General features: G+C 42.4%; 1 protein-coding gene across 2 annotated transcripts in view; it reads right to left on the bottom strand.

Annotated features, from left to right (window-relative positions):
- Nucleotides 1-1,310: 1,310 nt before the first annotated feature.
- Nucleotides 1,311-23,932, bottom strand: part of caln1 (calneuron 1) — a 49,858-nt gene continuing 27,236 nt past the window's right edge. The window contains exons 5-6 of one of the 2 annotated variants that reach the window (XM_046389885.1): nucleotides 9,997-10,153; nucleotides 1,311-5,124 (exon numbers count right to left, since the gene is read on the bottom strand). In XM_046389885.1, coding sequence (XP_046245841.1) covers nucleotides 4,997-5,124; nucleotides 9,997-10,153 — 285 coding nt within the window. In that variant the 3' untranslated portion in view covers nucleotides 1,311-4,996. The remainder of the gene's footprint in view (nucleotides 5,125-9,996; nucleotides 10,154-23,932) is intronic. The other variant, XM_046389886.1, reaches the window with a different exon arrangement.

Raw genomic sequence — 23,932 nt, 5'->3', positions numbered from 1 at the left:
TATCAGTTGGATTCTGGCTCCCAAGATTGTCTTCCAATAAACATCTGGTTTCCTGGTTTTTGCTGTTACTCTTTATGAGGATGAGCGAGGTTGAGGATGAGCGATTGATCAGTCGTTTACAGTATAGACTTTTTTTGGGGGGGGGGGGGGGGGGGCTTTAATCTTAAAGTCAAATTTTCTTCGATCATCGTTTTCTATACTAACTATATTCATATTTTCAGTCAATGAAGTGACCAATATGAAAGCACCACCTCCATCCATTTGCGTGGTTTTGGTGAAAATGTTTTCTCACGCTGAGAGATTTCCTCCCTTAAATCGTCCCTAAAAATAGACTACTTCAAAAGAGTTTTCACCCTAAGCTCCCAGCTGCATGGCATCCGGTGCAACTGTGAACACCAACTTGGCTTATGAATAGTTTAATCACTTATGCTTTATAAAGACCCAAAACATTACACAGCATCATCTGAGGCAGCCAGGTGGCCCGACATTAAACATACTGTCCCGTACAGGGAAGGTTATGGATTCGATCCGACAGAAGGCTGTTCGTCCTGCTAAAAGTGTCCTTGAACTGAACTCCTGAACTGCTTACTCTCACCGAAGCTGCTCTGGACGAAGCGTCAGCTAAACGCTTAAGATGTAAATGAAACAGGAGCAGCCTGCTGGGAGCACAAGGGCCTGTTCTTAGCAGCGAGCCGGAGAAGGCGGCGCGGCTCTGGAGGACAGAGACTGCATGCTAACGCAGCGCTGAATGCTGATCAGACTGTTTGACAACAGGCCCGCTCATCTCCTGGCATTAAATAGGATTAATTCATGTTGGTTAAAATCCCGCTGAATGTCAGTCAACTCAACCATAAATAACACCCAGGACGTTCTGATCAAATGAACTGGACAGACAGCAAGGTGGATCCTACAGGGACAGAAAATTGCATAATCTGCCTATTTTAACATGCAAAAAGAGGATAATTTCAGATGATGATTAAATTTGAGTGTGACTGGAATAACCGCCAAACATTATTTTGGAGGTGAAATCAGATTTAGTTACATTACTGCATCGCTGTGAGTGAAATAATTTGAAATGACATGATCAGTTATGCTACTGTCCTCACTTGAGGTCTTCTGTATCTGCCTGTGAGCAGACAACAGTGTTATCATAAATGATCAGGTCATTTGCACCATATGACTCTGTGTTTGGTTAGCTGACTGTAGGTCAGTGTCTGCAGCAGACCTGTGACCCCTACCTGCTGTCGGTGGATGAAGAGCTGCAATCATCTGTGTAAAACGGCAACACATACATCATCATTATTATTATTATCGAGAACAGTCACAGCACAAGTTAGGCTTTACACATACATGTCACAAGCACTGGACTAACGTGGATATTGATATTACAATATGCACGTCGTGGACAAACTCAAACATCTAATTGCCTCACTGGGTTCAAAATGGTCCTGACATGTGGCTGATTTAGGAGATTTGGTGCAGCCTCACCAGCCCAGTGCCTGATGCTACCCTCTTGTGGCCTCAGTGTGGTCACGAATAGAAAGTCAACACTCAGTGGCCAATTTATTAGGCACATTTGTACAAACTTTTGATCCCCACGAGCGGATATTCTGATAAAGAACTGATCACCTGCCTTGATAACAAGCACACACAAGTCCAGCATTTTAAAAAACACAGTTTTATTGCCTCAATGCTTAATCCTTTGACTTTTGTACAGACTTCTGTATTTACATTTTCACAATTATTACGCCTCTAATAAATAGTACAACTGAAAGTCTTTCTATAGTCTACATCTTTAAATATTGCACATGCAAAGTCTGTATAGTGTGTGCTTGTCTAATAGATATGCTGTCTTGTTAGCTATGTACAAAGTTACGTAACAAAAACACGTGAGATCCAACCACCATGCTACTGAAGAGACACTGTGGTTCCCCTCCAAAATAAAACTCTCCGGTGCTCCGGTGATCGAGACATGCAACCGTTCTGCAGGGACCAGGAGAGTTTGATTACAGCAGAACTGCAACCACAGTAACTGTAACTCAAACCCCAGAAGAAACAAAACTGCAGGAAAATAAAATGTAAAAGACAAAGTTCTTCTCGAAGAACAAATTAAGGATAAAACACTTTCCCAGTTAGCCACTACATGGCAGCAGTGACTCGCTGTGAATTTGGTGATCTCCACCAGTACTGCAAGATTGACAGATAAAAAAAAGAATTTTTATTTTTTTTTTTATCAGTGACTCCTTTAAGATTTTTAAAAAATCTAAACCAGTGTGACCTACAAGATTTTGTATACTTCTTTTTTTTTGCACAAAGCACTCTTTATTCAGTCTCCAAAATGTAATATTGATAAATCATCTATGAATGAAACCTTTTACAGGTTCAAGAGGACTTTTTCTGCCATAGGCAAGAAATCTATTCCTACAAACACACCGTTTTAAATATGTCTTCACATACAAGTGCTGCTCTACTTGCAGTGTCGGTAGATTAAAGTCAACCTATACATTATACATAAAAATCCTCATATTTTAACATTTAAGATCAACTATATTGCCAGACGTAGTGAACAGGATGCTGTGAGAGTCCCCCCATGATGCTCAGGGAGCGAGATGCACCAACACTGTGATGGGAGAACAGCATGGACTATGTGATCTCACTTCGCCCCTAGATGGCATTCTTGCACATAACCACAGCCCTCCTCGTCCTTTTACTGGAACGGATGACGGGCACAGTGCAAAAACAATAACAGGAACAAACCAAATCCAATACGACAGGCGTATTTCTGCCAAAGAAGGCGGGTTTGATCCCGTTTTTCCACGTGGGAACAGGGGAAAGCGTCTACATGATGTTGTCCGGTTCACCTCTGCAGAGTTCTATGGCTTTGGCGAGAGGGTCAAGAGGAAGCAGAAGGGGCCTTCGCCGCCTACGTCTGACGTGTTTGTGATGAAGCAACCGCCTCTCTGTCTGCTGAGCTCCCTCCCTGCACCTCTGTACCCGAGTGAGCAGAGAGCGCCGACACTCATGCACATACAAAGACACTGTACACCCGCAAACGGACACTGGACACACTTCAGACGTGGGTTACTGTATTTACAGGAGACGCTGACTCGATCGCATGCACTTGATAATGTGGGTGTTTGTGAGCCCCGGCTGGGTTCACATGTTGCCATGAGGGCCAGTGCACGAGTTCAGAGCCGACCTCAGCGGGAACCTGCACACCAGGACGTGTCTTTAAATGGGTCAGTGCTGTGAGAAAGTTAACCCCCCGTCCCCCCACGGTTATACAGATGTGTCATGCTTTAATATGATTTCAAATGGAATGATTTGATTTCTTGATATCTGTGGCCTACATCTGTGGTGATTTTTATGATTTTAATTTCCATGATTAAATATAAATGAAACATTGGTAAAATGGTGCCATAGTGTAGCACAAACTAATCAAATGCATACATTAAAAAACATAACGTAAACCTAATAAAAAATAATAATGCACAGATCACAAACAGAAACTTTAAATTATTTAAATTTAGAACGTTTTGAGCACAATGACTTGTGCAGGAAACTTAAAGGGGGTTTGACTTTTCACAGCACTAAATTACACATCATCAACTTGAGTCGCAGCGATTTGAAGGACAAACAAATTCACCCTAAAACAATTCAACACTGTTAAACAACTCTGTTGTTGGTGATGTGCCTTCTAATCCTCAGCAAATTTTCATGAAAGACTGCCAAAACAAAGTGGCATCGCATGTTTCCAAATGGTGCCAAGTGTGAGAGCAGAATGATGTCAAAGTATTTAAAACACCAATGATACGTTCAAGGGCTCGAAGAGCAAAAGCTTCGTTTAACAGAATTACAGGCAGAAATCTGCAAAGTCGTACTACATTTGAATTAAAGTTCAATTCAGGTTCTGTTGGGTGGAAAACCAAATCTCACTATTTTGCTCTTCGTCATCTCTCTTTCCACCTTCACACTGACACACAGCTCAATACGACGAGTTCACACCGGTTCTCTGAGGGTTGTCCTAACCTATTTTGGGGAAATGTTGGAAAAAGGGATATACAAGCCAAACAAAAGCTGAATTAAAACTCCAGGAGCACAGTGAACACCACCGACAGATGGTCTATAACAGTGCAAGAGCATTGAAAGGGTGGATTTTTTATCCTTCAATAGGACAACCTCTTCTATTCACTCTGAACCAGTGTCCAAGGAAAAGGAGAAGATCCAAAACCAAACTTACAGGGCACTCATTCATGAATATCGCAAGGCCAAAACACAAGCCTGGAGTTACCATTTAACGTTTTGCTCGCTTCACTGCTTGGTTTGCAGGGCTGATGAACTGATGCCAGCACCTCATACCAGCCCACGGACTCAGCAGTTGGAAACGAAAGTTGGAGAGCTGAAGTATCGTAGCACCATGAGAGCTCCAGGAGCTGTGACCTAACACGTACAAATCCTTCTACTTGAGTGGCAACGCGTTCTGCCATCATCCTTCCAGGAGCTATAATAAGAGGGCAATTGTTCCCTTCCTCTTATTCCCTCTCGGGGACCAGACTGCAGCCCTGCTAGCTCATCAGACCCCTGGTGGGTGACAGATCTGTAGACACACACGTCACAGCTCGCCTGCTGGTAAAGCGAGCAGCTCTGAACTCATGCACTGATTTTTTTTTTTTTTTTTACATTTTTATTGCATCAGGCAAACAGACATGACAGCATGTTATGTGTAATGTCAGCCCTTGAGTGTCCCTGTCAGAGTAAAGGGGGAGGAGTCCTGCATGACCCCTCATGCTGGCTTCACGGTTTCATTGGATGTCGGGTGGTGAGGTGCCACTCGTTCAAAAAAAAAAGTAAACCCAAGAAACTAAGAATAATTCCCAAAACGGATTTTGTCGCTGATTATTTTCAGTGTTATTCCTTACAGTTCTCTTCCTATCAACAGGGATATGACCTCACCCACTGGCATGCACATGCAAGCTGGCTCGTTCCCCGCTCACAGCTACTCCATGCCGTTCCTCAGCATCTGATTGGCTGCGATGAGCATGACGCTGATGATGAACGCCATGGCGAAGGCGCAGATGAGGCTCTTCCTCACGCATGTCTGACGGTTCTTCTTTGAAGGGTGAACTGAGGAGGAGACAAACAGAAACAGACGAGCAACTCGATTAAGTTTGACGTGTCCTTGAATTGATCACAAAAGAACAGCACTAAGGTACCTTAACACAAGTGCTCTCTTCTATCAAGAGATCTGCACTGTGGTTTGTTTGGAGAAGGCACTTGTAAGTGCAGAAGATGGGTTTGAGTTATTGGAAAATGGATATTGACATCTGAAGCTTGGAACGCTAACGTAACACAGTAAACTGAGCTCTGCACTGAAGCTCATTTCCATATTCTCCACAAAGAGCTAACAGGCTGCAATAACATGGATCGCACTTCACTGCTGCCCGGATCTCTACCTGACCAGACAACAAGCTGCCCAACGTTTGTACAGTGAACAGGTAGTTTGTGCGTTTCAGGTGTCTCTGGTTCATGAATCCTCTTGATGTCATGTGAAGACACAACCAGTTTAAACTATGACATAAAAACAAATTAGAATGAAAAGTTTTGATCACGATATTCCTAATTAACTCCCCCTTTAAAGGGGCACTCTGCTGACTTTACACATGAAGTTCAGTTCACTCAGTTTTACTAGTGAGCAGTCTGTGAAAGCAGCTGCTGAAGGTCTGCTGTGCCTGTAAAGGGAGCTTTCTAAAGTCTGAACAAATAAATGTCACGATGTTATCTCTGCTCAGACTTCACACTCAATATTCTTAAAAGAAATCTTGCGTTACAAGATGGAGGTGTGAGGTTTGGCAGGTAAGATCTCATGAAAGACGTCATTTAGCTGAATTATAGAAAAATGTGGGACTGAATGTGTTTGGAGCTTGATGCATAAAAGGAATAGTGCAGTCTCTTTTGTCCAACTGAAAGGTCCATTGTGCAGCATTCAGATTCATAATTATGTTTTCATTATTAGAGTATAATCACTCGAATCTAAGACGCCTTGCATTTTTATTACCTTAGAATGAGCCTTTTTATATCGTGGGAGCAGGTTCTGGTCCACCGAGTCCACTGTGTTGCACCAACACATTTCTACAGCAGCCCAGAGCAGACAAACCAAACACTGGCTCTGGAAAGGGTCTTTTGCATTCTTAGCGGCCACCATAGATGAGGATGAGGCGGGGGTGAGATGAGAGATGTTCCCTTGGTTGCAACCTGCAGCCATGTCGCTAGATGCCACTAAATCCTACGGTACTTCAAGGATCCTAAATCCTTGAAGTACCTTCAAGTATATCAGTGGGGCTAGACTAGATATTAGGATATTGTCATGGCTTAAAAAAATGATGAAGCTTCATGCTTCCTGCACAGCACATAAATACCTTGCAGCTAAATTCACCATAAGACTTTAAAGCCCAGAGATCAGAGAGTGCAAGTAAAAGTCACCATTGCTGAACTCAAGGACCGAAGAAATCCAAGCTGATGTGCACATTCACATAACAGCAGTTTATGCTCTCTCTATGAGATCATTTTCTGGTTCAATCAACCTCCGGCACCAACTGGTAACTCAGCAGCTCTTCCTCCCCGCAGCAGATCGGCGGACTGTGAATCGCTGAGATGATTTTACCGAGTCGCGGTAATTAGAGACACCGGGCCAATGACCCACAGCCACATGGCTCACACTCGCTCTATTTTTAACTCTCAATTTAGAAAGCACTGAAGTCATCAAAAATGCTTCTTGAGTGCTATTCCAAAAAAAAAAAAACCAAAAAAAAAAACTAATGCAATGTGCAAACTAGGACAGAGATTGCACCATTTTGGGAGTTTAGACGGCGTCATTAGTGGGCAATCTCGACTTGAAAAATATTCTCCCAGACTCTCACATCATATAAAACCAGAAGTGATTGTTAGCCAAATGGATTATCTCAATCACTCAACACTGAATGGATGCTGAGCTTTCATCCAAGCTGGAGTTTGTACACATCAGTGGACAATATGTCTTTTTTTCACATTAAATCCGAATATGCTTACACCCACAAGTTGAAACTGCCTCATACAAATGAAGGAGCAGGTAGGTTTCACTTTCTCCATCCAGTTTCATCCTGTGGGTCTGAGAGTTGAGCCAGGAATCTCCTGGCCACAAGCTGCTCCTCTAACTTTGAGGCTGTGACGCTTTGTAGTGGCGCAACACAAAAATCTTCCCAAAACTGAGTCATTTAAACTGAGTTTGATTTCTTTAAATCAAGCCAAACCATCTGGGTTGAGATGATGTAGCTGAGTATCATTTTAACTGTTTTAGGAATTGACTAGAACTTCTTTCACATTGATGCCTCAAAACTTTAAAGACACTGACAATCATTGCAAGAAAACTGCCAGACAAAGGAAACTGCACTGTTTGAAATTATCTTTCAAATGTCTTGCACGAAGAGAAAATATGTCTTGAAGGCTGAATATGACAGTTGCTAAATTGGATTTTTGTTTTATGCAGTTCTATTGAAATTTCAACGGTCTGTCTGTAGTTGTATAAGTCAGTACGGGTTGAAGAGGCTGTCAATGGAAAGACCGTGTGTTCAGCTGCTGGCGGACTGCGAGGATGGGAGGAGAGCTGTGGTCCAGACATTAGTTCTCGGTCCAGTCGCCTGAACCTGCAGTCAGCCTCGTAAAACACCTCCTCAGCTGCCCAAAGTAACTACACCACTGCCAGATATCCACAAAAGACTTTCTTCAGAGGACCGCTGTGGTCACGAAGTTAATGAAGTGTACGCTGGTTTCCAGGATGCTGACTTATGGCTGTTCACTCACTTGGTTTAGGAGATTGTACCAAAACCTTAAGTAGGATCTCTGGTGTAAATACACTACGAAGACTACGAGTTACAGCCCCTTTATGCTTCCCACAAAACAAAAAAGATTTATATTTTCTAAGAGGAAAAACAGGCAAGTTGCAAACTATCCAATCATACATGCAATGTACTCCAGAAGACTTTGTTGTACTCAGAGCAGCAATAGCAAAATCGATTTCAAGTTTATGAAACTTCAAAATCATGAAGGTGCACATCAAAAACAAACACAAGTTAAACATATTGCGTAGATGGGGGGGGGGGGGGGGGCTTTACAGACATAGACCTGTATGGCAGCTGTGACATTCATGGATCAAAGTTGATTTTCAGGCCCGCGTCGGGCTTCCAGGCACTCCCCGGACAGCTGCTACTCCGCCATCGCTCGCTGGGCTTTTTACGCTATTGCTGCAATTTGTTCAGCGATGAATCAATGCCTGGTGAACTTCTATGGATCAGCGGTTACATTCTTTATTCTGTTGTTTTTCAGCTCCACACCATATTGATTCCAGAGTGAGGTGAAGCCAGGGGGAAATCAAGAGCCTTTTATGCTACCTCATATATCAGTGAACTGAAGCAATAAGTACCAGAGCAGCATGATGAATTGTACTCCGTGTGAATCGCACTGTGACACACTGCATTGATTTCTCCATGACTGAGCACATTTTGGTGTCCCTGTGTGGCAGGTGGTACTCATGGACCTTGAGGCCAACATACATGACTGTTCTGATCCTGCGGCGGTCACTCTTCATCATAAACCCAGTAGGAACATCATGTTGTCATCCCTCCACACCAGTTTTAAGACCCTTGATAGAGTGCTGGTGCAATCTGTGTCCATTCTCACTGGCGCCAGTGTCGGCCATGTTAGCTCTCTTAAGGACAGGCCTGATTCACGGGCAGGTGTTTGGTGAGGAGGTACATTAAGGTCCTATTTGGCCTCTGAGCATAACGTTAGCCCACAGAAGGAATTTACACAAGCTTGCCTGGAAAGAAAAATCTCATATGCAGTAATATCAATGTTGCTTCTGTGTCTCACAGTGTCTCACTACATAACAGAGTAGGTTGGGACCGTGCACAATCATGCTGCCTTCAGGATATGTGGGAACTGGGAATGTTATGGCTCAGGCTGTCCTACAACCCAAATTCATGTGATTAATGTTGCTGAAAAATGGATGCCAGTGCATTTTTAGGATGGCATGCATGCATGATTTGAAAGAACGCATTTCATCAGGCAAGGTATAATCAATAATGTCACATAATGCAGCTTAACATTTTTCAGTGTGACATTTCTACTTACACATTTGTGGGAACACAGCATTAGTCAGCACTGAAAATGTCACTAGATGGCCAAAGGTTCAAGATTATTATTTTAAATTTAAAATTTTTCAATTTTGTTTTCTACATTAATCTCCATAATGATGTGTTTGGACTTCGCACTGTGGGACAGCCCGAGAGTGTGACTCACATGGACGTGCTAAGAGGGCAGTGAGGGGTGAATGAGCAGCGTTCACAAAAGCGTTCATTTGAAAGTATAAGAGCTGTTGCTTAAAAGCAGCAAGAATCCACTCGGTCACAGCCATGCAGATGAGTGTTGACACGGTGCCCTGCACACGTGGATGATGCAGAACTTTCATTTTCCATCAAATTGTAAATGTTTAATGTAAATTCAGTTTATGTTCAGTCTTGTTCTTGTTCCCAAAAAGACTCAAAATGCTGCCTCACTGAGTCCAAATCTAAACCAGGTGAATGAAAACACAAAATACTGTTTGAAAGAGACAAAACTCACATTTTTATATCAAGAGAGTGAAAAGTCCTTGAATACCCTCCGCTGCTCTCCATAAATCTTGGATGGCTAGTTTTGCAGAGCGAGGTCATGCATATTTCATCCATGCCACTTCTGAACTGGTGACCAGCTGACGCTGGGCCCTGCCACCAGCCCCAAATCAATAAATCAGCAGGTGCGCTGTGACTCTGTTGGCTGTACATCTCAGATTCTTCCTGACAGCATGGATTACTTTCATTCTCACTACACACCCAGCACACACTGTAGGTCTATCTCACACACACACACACACACACGCTTGCCTAAGTGCCTGTGTGTGAGGATAGCTCAGGGACTTTCGCTCACCTCCTTCAAACTCTGTCTGACAGTTCCCAGAGTTTTCCTTCAGGCTCTCTTCCTCGTTGATGATGATGTTCTCAATGTCCTTCATGGTGAGGTGGTCGCGGAAGGCGTAGAACAGGATGTGTTTCAGCTCCTCCAGGGTGATCCTCTGCATGTCGAACTGCAGGAGGAGAGAGATGAGAGGCGGCTAGTTTCAGAAAAGCAAGATCACTTTCCTTTCACGTAAATAAACTGCAGTATTCCCGACAGAATACCGTATTAACGGGTACCGACTCGTGTGTACTTTTGTGACACAACTCTCCTACAACTTCAGGTCTGGTGCTCAAGCTGCAATAAAACAACACAAATAAAAGCTCAATCACACCGTGACCCTCAGCTGGGCAGTGCTGAGTTTTGCTGCCAACAAGTTTCAGTAAACAATTTTCACAGAAAAAAAGCTGATGCATAAATCGCCTTGCATGCTTGAGTAATTCTTTACCATGCACATCCCTGTAACTCGTACATACGTTTCTCTAATGCATTCACTTTAATCAGAGTGTTGCTGATGGGTTGATTAAATTGAATGTGCTTGTGTTAAAGTGTGAAGGTGATCGATTTATTGTCCAGTTTCAGCGGCACACTTCTATCCACAAAAAGTTTCACTCACACACACGCACACACACACACACACACTATGTCTTACACACCGAGGCTTGAAGGTCATGCTGAGAGCAAAAACCAACAAAAGATTTTGTTACAGAAGAGCAGAGGAACTTGCCGATCACCACTGATCGCATCCCTCTCACATATACTCATTCAATGACAACTTATTTTATCAGTCTATTGATAAAATGCTCTTTTCTGTACACAACTGATTACTGGCTGATTGTAAACATCGGTTATTTGCCTTCCATGACAGTTTGAAGTGATGACAGAATTAGTGAATGAGGAAATGTTCCTCTCTCCCTCAAAAACGGCAGGTGTGATAGAAGTCTGGTTGATAGAAATAGTACGAAGAAAAAGCATATTTCTGACTCTTGGTTGACTTTGGAGAGACGTGAAAAGGACGAGCGGTGAAGGCCATGAAGCTCTGCCAGGCAGAGGAGCAATAAGGGTTAGAATGAGGCTCATGCCGTCTACCAGGTATGACTGTTAAGTAAATGGACATTTACATTTTTTAGGAGAGGCTGCTGAGAAGACCTAAAAACCAAATGACTTTCAGTGCGAGTGAACAAACTCTAAATGTGCTTCACAAACATACAGCAATCGTACCATCACATTAAGGCAGAAAACACCTCTTTCAGACAAGCTTTGCAAAATGTGCAAATACATGAGCTAAAAATCTAATTTCAATCACCCTAATGCCCTGATATCAATTTTAAGGGCAGTCTGTGGCACCGTGTCAAAGACAAGCAATCCTCTTAGGAATAAAAAATGAAATAAAAAGGGTTTTTTTTTGCCTTCCTTGACCTTGTAGACTTTAGCCTGGACTGAACCACAGGATAAAAATCTCATCCAGTGAATCTAATCTGTGACATCAAGTCAAATCTTTCAATGTGGCTTAAAAAAAAAAAAAAACAACAACAAAAAACTGATGATAAATGATAAGCCAGGCTCAATGAACTGAGGACACACTCGGAGCGCCTGAGTGGATCGAACAGTCGATATGAACTCGTTTTATGGCTCTGAACAATATTACTTTTGAAATAAGTTTTTGTCAGTTTGTCTCAGTTACGAGAGACAAGCTGGTGATTGCGCTGAGAGAAGCACAGACGTCTGCGAAGACAGGTGGAGGTGAAAAACTCATGAATACCATCAAGTCCTCCCAGTTGAACACATCTTTCACCACATTTTGATGTCGATTTGATATCTGAAATCCACAGAGGGAGGACAACTTTCACTGGACTCCCTGGCAAAGCCCGCTGGGTAGATAATTGCATAAATCAATCCGGGATATAAATCAGAAATAGTATTTGTTATCCCTCCATCTCAGAGCGAGCTAATGAACTCTCACAGCAATCACGCCTCAAATGCTAATCAGCCTCTATATAGTTGATCATGGTCAAAGTTAATTAAAAGTTAGGGGGTCAGCGTTTCATCTTTTGTTTGCTCGGTCATTAACCAAAGGACAAAGCAACAGTAAATTTTGGTATGACACAGGTGCAGTAAAAGTACATAATAAAGTAATAAATCACATATGCTTCAATGAAATGTAAATTAAAAGCAGAAGAAATGACTCGTCCATATGTAGGCTGCATGAATGTGCTTATGTAAACATTAAGGGTGCTGCAAAGTGGAGGCGCTGCTACTACTCGTACTGCCACTGTTATTAGCTCATGTATTTACAGTGAATTACATTAATATATAACTGAATTTATTATTTTATTTCTCTGTAAGTCCAAAAAACAGACTTACAAAGAAAAAACAAAGCACTCCAAAATCTTGTGGAAAGAGTGGAAGCTGCTATAGCTGCAAAGCTGACTGTGCAAAGTCATTAAAGACTCTGTTGGTGTAATGGTCAGCTGTCCCAATACTTCTGTCCATATAGTGTACCTTTAAACTTTATGAAGGTGGCACAAGCTCATATCAAAGGGCGTCAAAAAGTGAGTGAGCTGCAACACACTTTTTAGATAAGAATCGTTCACAACAAAAAACATACTCAACAATCTCTTGAGGTCTTTGTGAGTATGAATACCCACATCCATCAGGTGCAACAGCATGAAACAGTCCCACAGACAACTGATCTCTGTGTTTCTTCGCTCGTCTCCCTCTGGGGAGCAGAGGGAGGATGAAACGTTACCCCATCCCAGACAGGTCGATCCTCCCCTCCTTCAGCGGTTATGCAGTATCTGCCACTTAAACTTATACCCAACTCCCCCTGTCACTTCTGTCCAACGGAGACAGGTCGGCAGCCTAATTGTGTTTACCCGACCTTCGTGCAACCTTGCTGCTCCAAATGACGCCATCGCTGGCGGATATCAAGAGACTGCCGACGCTTCATCTGCCAGGAAAAAGAGAGAGACCGGCCGCAGGACAGATCCATTTGCCGAGCACTCCAGTGGCAGATAAGAAAAAGCCATTTTATTTTCTCTTTCCACATCCCTCAACTTGCAAAGACCACATTCACATTCAAGCAAGGAGTGACCTTTATCGGAGAATACGGGTGAAAGGAAGGGGAGTAGAAAAAGAATGACGTCTGTGGACCTGAAGTGACTCCAACAAAAAAAAGATCTTTAGTAGGACACCCGGTGTTGTGTGACCTACAGTTCTATGCGGAACCCCATGCACAGAGAGGACACCGTCGGTTGTCGTCTTTGCCACGCAGTCTTCACAGAAGTTCAGTCTGAAGTGTAATCACATGCCTCAGGGACCACAGGGGCTTTTAAAGGAGACTCAGGAAAAGTTGAAAATGTCACATACTGTTAAGACCTGCTGTGGTTAAAGCTCGTAAGGAGGCTTGGAGTGCTGGGACGCAGAATCTGAGTGTGATGATGCAGATTTGCATGGTTACCACAATCTCTCTTCCTCTGAACTCACTCATTAATTTATATTAGAGTTTCAACAACAGTAGCAAGATACAGCAGACTGCTACTCTGATCTAAGATATCTGAGACGCCACCGGTCTGCTTGCTCAAAATAAACTGGGGCTGAATTCTAAAGAGCCGCAACTGGATTCCTGCAGAGTCAGTGAAAGCATAAAAGATTGTGAGGTAGGAATATATTCAGCATAATACGAGCAGTCGTGGGACAACGTGGGACAAGCACAGTGCCTAAAGAAATAACTAATCCCACCTAAAACACAGAATCACAGTGAATGTATTAAGTTTTATTTGGATTATATGGAACATATGATAAAACATTACACTAAAACAATTTCTTCAAGGTATCAGCAAAATTCAAAAAGACCGTAGTTGTCATAATCAAGTTCAGTGTGAGGAGATGCACTGAGGATGATTTTCTCACCCGTCCTTGGATTAAACCGTGAACTTTTACGATTTTGTTCAATCGATTGTGTGCCTGTTCTCCACACTGCAAAGTGAATTTCGGGGTTGAAGATGAGGAAGGAGAGTCACCGTAAAGAGAAAGCACTGTTCTTCTCTACCCTCGTAAATGAGGCGTGTTCAGCTGCTGTCACACACAGGCGGTGAGAAGGTGCCAAGAGACAGCATCCATCCATCTGCTGAGTTCAGCCCTCTCTGCAGTACAGCCAAATTATACAGCTACAGATAACGCTCTGCACACACTGTACAATCCAATTACATGCGTTTACTAATCTAAATTTTAACACAACGAGCTGGCAAGTATTTTGTTTTTAAATTGCAGAAATATTAATGCATTTGAAACACGCTGCAGCTGGGGACAAGCTCGTCCTCCAAATTCAATGGACTTGAATGAAGCCCAGCTACAGCTTTTTATGACCGCTACTCTTTCTCAAAAGGACCATAATGCTCTTTGTTAAATATGCCATCTCTTTAAAGCATCAGTGGACAGTGTGGACAAATGTGCTACAATGGCCCAAAACCTTTCCATTAGGAAGCTTCTGAAAGGATGCCAATTCAGAAAACAATTACAATGGAAACATGCTGCAAATGAAAAAGCATGCTGCAGAAAGCCAAAATACACAAATCCCGAAAACAAACACAACAGGCAAACACTGCATACTGACACAACTGAAGTTCTCAGGGCCTCTTGGGGAAGCACTAAGTGGATCAGGCTGATTTTTGAGCTGAGTGAGACCAGACGAGTGCGCCTGTTTTCAGTGTGGGACGAAAAGTGAAGCGAAGAGGCAACTAACTCATTACCCCTCCAGTTGTACCCTCCCACCCTGGTTTGTCTGTCCTGGGCTGTAGAAACATGGCGGACTCCATGGAAGAACACCTGCTCCCTTTGTAAATAAATGATAAGAAGAAGCTCATTCTGAGGTGACACTATGATTCTTAGTTCCAGGTGATCATACTCTTATGAAAACCCAATAATGAATGTTCTATTCCAGTTCTACCCCTACATCCTGCACACTGGAACTCTGAAGCCTCCGTCCTGAAAGGAACACAAATAAATGATTTAATCTGTAGATGTTTCAGTGGTGCGTCTGAATGGATAGAAAACAGCTCTGAGGTAGTAGTAGTAGTTCGACAATTCAAGGGAAACAGACCTACAAATGTGTCACGACACAAATCTTACATTTTCACAAGGTAAACATCCCTCCATCCATCTTCTATACCGTCAGGGTCGCACAGCTGATCCTATCCCGTCACTGCACTGGTGCACCCTGAACTGATTGCCAGCCAATCACGGGGCTGACACACAAAGATGGACAACCACACACACACACACCTAGGGGCAACAGTGGCCACAGTGCTAACCAGAGCACCACTGCGCTGCTCCACAAGGTAAAAAAGGTGTGTAAATTAACAACACAAAGGTGAATAAACACACCTGGCAAGTTCTCTGAACCTCTGAGAACAGCATCACAGCAAGTTGGTCCGACAACATATGAAGTCGCCAGGCTACACAGTATTGACAAAAAATGAGAGATTTAGATGTGAACAGTACCTGTGTCTGCAGGTACGTATTTATGATTGCACAACCATGAAAAAATGTTAAATAAAAAAACAAGTTGATTCGTCATCCAGCAGAGGATGACAGTTCCTTTCCCCTCCGAACAAAATTGCATTCTCTTGCACTTTGGGAAGTCGCTGCTGTCAATTTAACAGTTTCAACATTTCCTTTAGATTTTTGCAGACTTGGCTTGCATCACCACCCAGTCAGGAGCGAGGGCAGACACACTTCAGTCCACATACTGAACCCCTGTACATGGACAGGAACGGGAGGTTTGACCCATCGACACCTCCAATGATAATGAAAGTTGACAAGTTGAGGTTTTTGAAGTAACGACTCAACTTGATTCCATCAAACAATATCTGAGCCATCACTTTTCAGGACATCCCCCTCGCAAACCTTTCTGCTGCTCACAGCTGCTAATATTTATTGCAGAGGTATTTATTATTTACAAAGCAGTTTATATACGCTGTTGCATTATTCACAGGACAGTATTTGAATCCGCTCCAGAGTTTTCCCATTAGACACCAGTGCACACCAGTTGTTTGCCAACCACTAATGAAACTCAAAGAAGAAACAAAACCGGCCGCCTTGACCATCGACGACGGAATGTGGACATTAATGTGGGAATCTTATCAGAAGAGGCCCATAGCCACACAACTTCTTCTTCTTCTTCTTCTCAGTAAATAATTTATTTACCCAGTAAATTAAGGGAAAAATGTTAGCAAGGGTGCAGCCACTGACATTTACATGAATGCACACTGTGTGTTGTCACTTCTACGGGCTTTTCAGAGGACAAACCACTAAAGCCAAACTAATCTTTCTGTTTCCATTATGTCCTCCCCTGTTCTTGCTTAATACCAGGGTTTCACATGCACACCTTCTTTTCCACTTAAAATGAATGCTCAGCATCTTTATCGATCTCTGCCTATCCACCTCACCCCTCCCCAAAAAGACCCCCGAGCCTTCAGGAGAAATTTATGTGTCCATTACCGCTGCGTTACCGAGCTGTCAGAGGGCAGAAGAGTAATGAGGAAAAAAAGAAAACATAACATACGCCGTGAGAGTCACAAGAGGCGGAAAAATGAATTGTGGCTCATATCTCGAACCAGTCAGCAGAGTGTTGGAAGTGACAGAAACATTGGCCACATGGGACATTGATGAAAATGGACTTGTACTTATGAGTAAAGCCTAAAACACATTCAGGCCCTGAGGAAAATAGCCAGACCTCTGATGAGGTCCTGTGATCAACAATTGGTAGACATAAACAACTTATCATGCAATCATAGACATCTTCATGTTAAGTATTTTGGTGACTTCCTCAGACGCAGGCAGACAACAGGAAACTCTGTTCAAGGATCAGATAAATGCTCACATCAGGCATTTAATAGTCTGTGAATCCTTCAGGGAAATCTATCTGACTTTTAGTCCAGAAGGTAATACTCTCCCTTGAAGACGTTCACTCACTTAACTTTCACTTTTCATTTGCTGCAAGTGCAGTGACATAATGTCAGTGCCAATAGCAAATCAAAACACCAGGCAGCTCAGTTTGAGGAAAGTAAGGAAAAGAAGGGGAAATACTCAAAACCACTGGGCCAGCTATCAATATCCAATTATTGTTGATATGATTAATCAAGGAGAAATTATTCCCATTAACCCCTGGAGAGGAGCAGGCTAGAAGAGCTGCCTGAGGGTCACAGTCCTCATTAGTGGGACTGAGCAGATCTATATGCCCCGTCACATATAATTCATTGCCTTTACTGACAAAGAGGGGACAGAAGAGACAGAAGGCAAGAGAGATTGTGAATGGAAGACTGAGTCAAGGACAGCAAGAAACACACAGCGAGTTCAAGACGTGAAGAGAAAAAGTGGGAGACTGAATTAATCAGAAGCTGAAATATAGTACATAGTTTAATTAAAGGGATAATTCAGGTGTTCTGAAGTATGGTTGTAGGACGTACTTATCTATAGTTGGTATATTACCCACAGGAGATGGCAGCTGGCATGCTCCCAGTTTGGAGAAGCAGACATTAGTACCCACATGGAAGCTGAGCAAAGTACTGTTGTGGACAAGGTCAGTAGCACCCACAGCAAAAACTGTTCCTTTAAGCCCAAAGAATAGCAGCAGGTTTTGTCAACAGGAAACAAAGAGAAGACGGGAGTCATAAACCTGGAACTCATTATTTCTCATTATTTCTCTATTTTCAGAAAACACCAGGCTCATTGAAACTCAAACTTTCAAAGACAACAACAACAACAACAACTGGCGTGATGAGACGCTAAACTTTATCCATTTCCTGTCTTTCTTTCTTTCACAGGCCTGATAAACAACATCGAGCACGGGTGCAGTGAAGAGCAGAGAGATGCGTCAACCCACCCAATCGCTTCGCGCATCTGAAATTATTCATTTTCACAGAAATGTCACATTAAACATGTTCTGTTTTAGTATGTTGAGGACGGCGCCACCAAGGCCTCAAAGCCCTCACTTGAAAGCTGGGGGAAAATGTTAATTCATGCAGTATTATGAGCTGAGCACATGGAGAAAAACCCAAGCGCTACCATTTCAATGCTAACAAACTAGAATGTTGAATGATAAACAATGAGCATTAAGGCTTAAATCATTTGAATCAATACAGTCATATTCTTGCTGTCTGCAGCCCTGATGAGACTTTGAAGTACAGCTGAGAGGGAAAAAAGAGCTTAAACCATCTGAGGCGATGTTAGTACACCAATGATGAACAATGAGAAACAGGACTGCGTTTTCAATTGAATTTAGCTGACAAATGATTCGTCTAAATAGGCTTCGATACTGTGATTACTTAGCAAATAAAAATGAAGACGCTCCCCTCTAGGAAACCCAGCATGTCAGTCAAACGTAGACAGAGACATTTATTTTGACTGGCAGGTACATCATTAAAATTTGGGCACTCAAAAGCACATCTGATCTGCATGTGTGCGAGCAGGTACAGGCATTTTAAAGCTGAGCGACTGTGCAGAAAATGCAGTAATGTGTTGGTGACACTTCTCAGTGCTGCGGTCTGCATGCGAAAGAGCTGTAATGATGTGAATCACTCAGGTAGTCGAGCTGACTCACATGTAATTAAAGCTAAATGGAACATAAGGAGGAGGGGTGGGGACAAAAATACCACCAACTGTATGCAAGAAAAGGCTCTTCTAAATTATACAGAGAGGCTTCATGCAGCAGGCAAAAGGAAGGTACAAAGTCAGATGTGCTTTCACTTCTCTGGAGGCCTGAGCTGCTGCTGCTGCTGCTGCTGCTGCTTCTCCACAAGCAGCAGAACTTCAAACAGCATGGAGGAGGAAAGCTGACTTGAGTCTGTGCAGCTCAGCACATACACCACAGACATTTACATCCACGCAGTGTTCGGGACAGTACCTCAAATGGTTGAGGTTTTAATCTGCATGAGCCCCTTAGTGTGAACTGTACATTCTGCTTTATTTGAGTCTATTTGTACACAGAGTTCCTCCTGCAGCGACCTGTCCACATCAGCATGAGATGATGTGTCCGGGGAATAGCATCAGTCTACCCCAAACACCTTTTAAGGACGCACAAGATCATACTGATAAAGTATGATACCTGGGAATTCATATCACTGGCTAAAATGAAATTAAGGTCAATAAATAGACAAATGTGTAACTGCATCTACACAAAGTAAATAATGAGTGTGTGCATAAACTACAAACTACAGGTTATAAACTTTGTTTTCAAAAATGTGAAATTATTGGTTATCTCATCAGTATCGGCCATTAGAAGCCAGTAAGCTTGATTGCAATGACATGCCATGCATTGTCATATTATGGGTATTAATTGCTCGGTTTATAAAAGCAGCTTTATGAAGGAACAGAGAAGTAAGTTTGTGGTCCAGAGAAAACTCATCTGGAGGTCATCACATAAACACAGTTCTGTCTCACAGAGAGAGCGAGACAGGGAGAGATGCTGGCCCGCGATCAAAATAATGCTCATTTCTGGCATAATAGCACATAACGGTCGGTGCGATTGAGACAAATGGAGTCATTTTCACTTTGATAATCTTTCATAATCCACCTCCCAACCTCTGAGCGGGAATCTCAGGCTGAACACATTAGAGGAACGACACTGAGAGCAGATCTGACTGAAGGAGGATGATTAGCTACATGGAGAAGAAGGGACGACGTGTGTGTGTGTGTGTGCTGATTAACTGTAACGTCATGTCTCTGTGCCACCTTCATTGCTATTCAAGGCCAGGCCTGGCAGAGGGAATATGATTTTTCTCCCCTTCTCTGCCTTTCCAGCACGCATGTGAACGCCCTTACAGTGTGTTTGCGTCCTGCATGGCGGCCTGGCATCCATCAGACCCTCCCCAGCAGTCGCTTGTCAGAGAAGCACCGACTCCCCTCATGCTACCTGCCTGCAGCAGGACTGCTGATGGTCAGCACTTATTCATTTTCATTTGAGTTTCAGCAGTTTGGTTTGGGAAACTGCAGGGCTGCCTAATATGGTGTGACCAATGAGGGCGAGGAAAGACAATAATATTGGACGTTTAATCAAAAGTATCACTGGGTATCAAACAGGCATGTCCAAATTCTGTCACGTCTTTTACTGGGTGATCGTAAAAGATGGAAATGATGGCTGAAAGCAGGGATAATGTAGAGCTCATAATGAAATAAAACCAATCATCTACATTACAACGGAATAACAGAGTCAAACAACTAGACAAAAAGTGGTATAAAATATAACAACTTTAAAGTTTATTATATTATTGCGAGAACTGTGTGCAGAGTGTGAGAGTGTGCAGTTCTTCTGAGTGACGCCGTGCTGATTTCCTTTGCTGGATATAAATCCAGAAGGAGAACAGTCTCAGCTTACAAAATGGCTTTCTGAAATACATCTTCGATTTGAGTTATTTCTTGTACATATGGAACTTAATTTGATTAAATGCAGTGGGCGTGTGTGTGTGTGAGCGTGCAGCGCTGGCCGGAGGCTGCTTCCATTATAACACTGGTCGTTTTGAAATGTCATGATAAATTGTGATATCATGATAGTAAATATCCTGGACATTTACATTTTTTCTGGGAAATGTAACATTAAATGACATTGCATATTTTATCTGCATGGTCTAAAGAGAGCCACAGTGCAGAAACAATGACAGCACACACATGACTTACTTTCATTTTCCACAGTTTCAGACTAACTTTTCCTGCTCTCACATCTTGAGAAAAATCAACATAGCCCACTTCTTATTCATCATAGATGAATTGCTCCAAAGTAAATAAAAATAAAAAATGGGGCCCTGGCACAAAGGACAGAAATAAAGATGAACAGATGCGATTTAAGATGAAAATTTAGATTTATAAAGCCTGATGAAGGCAGAGACTTCATATTCAAACAGCCATGTGTCTTAATGTCAAGGATAAAAACCTGCAGAGTTGCTTTACTGAACTAAAATCTGTTTACAATTCAAAAAACAGCATCTGAACTTCTGTTTCCCACGTGTACTAATTTCAGTCGTCAGTGGAAAAGGTCTGGTGATAATGCATTGACATTTTGAAGAAAAAAATGTCTCAACTCCAACACCATTCAACTTCTGAATGCATTAAAATCATCAAACTGGACATAAACAGAATTTTACGCACAAAAAGCCGCCTTATCTCCTGTTTGGCTTATTTTAAGGCGTCGCTGTGAGCCGAGAGGGATGAATATCTGCTCATTAGACTCAGGGTTCCTCATGCTGCTCTGCGTCCTTCTTCCTCCCGACATCTGCTAACCGAAACACACTTCAACCTCAGAGAAACTGACTCCAAACTCTCTGTGCCCCTTCTTCCCCTCATTAGCTTGATAAGCTAGCTTGTATTACGGGGTGGGAGGGATGGGATTCACTGATATTTTTAGGAAAAATCTTAATTACACTTTTTCCACACAGCCAGAAACTTTGTGACACATCTTGGTTAAAAACCGGCAAGCTGGACTCCAAAGTCTCTATCAAGGTAATTATTTCAGAAACGAGGCTGAATTGCACTGAACTTTAAAATAGAAAATGGGCTCTCCGTGGCTTATGTCTGTCAGAAAGTAATAGGACGTCTCAGTTATAGCATTAACTTAATCAGATGGCAGTCAGTGTGTTCCTTTTGATAGGCAGGCAAGTTATGTTTTCTCCACTCTATTTACAGAAACTTTCTTTCCACTTATGAACAGTAGAAAAACAACCCACAAATGAACAAAAGAGCAATCAGACCAATAACTAGGCTACTCTTTAAGGGTGTTATTAAGCTTTCTGTGGTGCGCCAAAAGCTTAAAGAAACAAAAAAAAGACTGATTGATCCACCGGAAAGTCAGACATTACAGTTTTGTTGTTGCATGAGGAAATTCATTTCCCATAAATATTTCCTTCTGAGGGCGGCAATAACATCTTATTCATAGTGGGCGTTCAGTAAGAAAGCTCAGGGAATGATTACAGTGCAAACAGCTCTAAAATAATCTCACTCACGCTGTTCTGTCAAAAAGGTATGCGACCCCAAATCAGTCATTTCTCCTGGCTGTCAGCTTACCTGTGGCAAACATGAATGGCAGTCAAACTCGACAACAAGCACATTAGTCTTTGCTTGGATTGCTTTGGAAACATAAGAAAATTAAAAAGGGAAGTGTGACAGTTTTACTCATCAAAGTCTGGGAGTAGTACTGCGTATGTGAAAAAGGTCATAAAGCCTTCAAGCCAGAGACTCAAGGCTACTTTAGCTGCTACTAGCATAGCACAACCAAATCGCTGACAAAACTGTCAGGGGTCAAGTTGCATTGTGGGTAATGCAGGCACTGGATTCGACAAAGAATTTCCTCATGAGTGCAGACACAAACTTATTATCCAAGTTTTCAAACCAGCAGTCAACTAACAGCACACCTCTGAGAGGATACCTGCTACTCCGCTGAGCCTCACACCTCGTGCACAAACACAAGGAAGCCCACGGCTCCACAGAACAATGCAAGCCCATTTTTCAAACCAGACCTGCAGTACTCGGACAAAGAAAAGGAGGATCCACATGATGTCAAAGGTATCCAGCGTATCACAAACTCTACTAACTATATAACATAGAAATGTCTGGTTTATGCTGTTGTGTTTGATATTTCAGCATATTTCAGAACTTTAATTTTTCTTTTCTTAATTTTCTTTTTTTAATACATGAGCATCAAAGCGCATGCAAGGAGAAAAATATGACCCGATTTATTAAAAATGAAGTCTGCCCCTCACATGGTATTGTTAGGTGTTGGTATGATGGTACTCCTCACCAAAAACTGCTCTCATGACTTATGAGAAAAGTCAGGAATTGGCTTGAGCACCTCTGGGTTCATTACTAGAAAACAAACTTGTGCACAGCAGCTCGTTGCGGCACAGCGTAGTGCATCGCCTGAGCACCCAGTATTGATTTTGGAACAATGTGTTCCAGACAACCTAATATATTTTTGGTTTTGGACCTGACTTTTGCCATACAAATGATGTTCAACTTTCAAGAAAACCACCATTTGATTCTGTATTTTAGTCACTTAAATAGATGGCCTAAATGTTTCTAAATGTTATATAATGTGTATTTAGATCTCTAGCAGACAGCGATCGCACACACCATCTCTGACAAATTAGGATTTCTGACTTTTCACAAGTAAGGGTTTATGAGTTTTCACAAGTTCTAAATTATGGCAGCACTTATACGGCATGATGTGCATTTCCTCTAGTCTCACTCTGGTACCTCACTGTACTCCGATCACTTGGCATAAATCACCGTGATGAGTCACACTCCTGCTCAGGGATTAATTAGTACGACTCAAGTGGTACTGACCTGTAATTACAACAGCACAGAGGAGCCTTGATCTTCTAAAATGTATATTCCACATATTTTTCAATATTTATCACACGCAGGGATAAAGTCCTCACATGTGATGTGTGGGAGACCAAAGTTACGTTAACCCATCCTAAGAAAATGTCAGCCTCAAAGAGCCTTCGAACAAAATGATAGAAGTTACCTCAAGCATTTATGAGAAGTAAATCTATTTAGTAGATGTTTGTTCTGGAGATGTTGCACGTGTTTTAGGGAAGTATGCAGTCCTCTTTTTGCTAATCATGCAGCTGATAATTAAACACAGGAAATTAAATGTTTGCGGTAGTTCAATTACAAGCTCATAATTACCCAGACGGGATAATTAGATACATTAACAAACTGTTCAAGAGTAGATACGAGTGAGTAGGAAGGTGAGTGTGTGACAGCAATTGAATCATTATCCCATCACTCCAGCTGGTGAGGATGTGACACTTCGCCTGACATTAGTGCAATGAGAAAATCTCTCAGCAGACAGGAACTGCACTGCTGTCGTGGTTCAAGAAGACCGCACCAGAACATGATACGAGGTTCGTACGAG

This window comes from Scatophagus argus, chromosome 5 (assembly GCF_020382885.2).
Source record: "Scatophagus argus isolate fScaArg1 chromosome 5, fScaArg1.pri, whole genome shotgun sequence".
NCBI classification, from domain to species: Eukaryota; Metazoa; Chordata; class Actinopteri; family Scatophagidae; genus Scatophagus; species Scatophagus argus.
The sequence above is the reverse complement of the archived record's forward strand: the minus strand, read 5'-3'. Positions and strand labels throughout refer to the sequence as shown.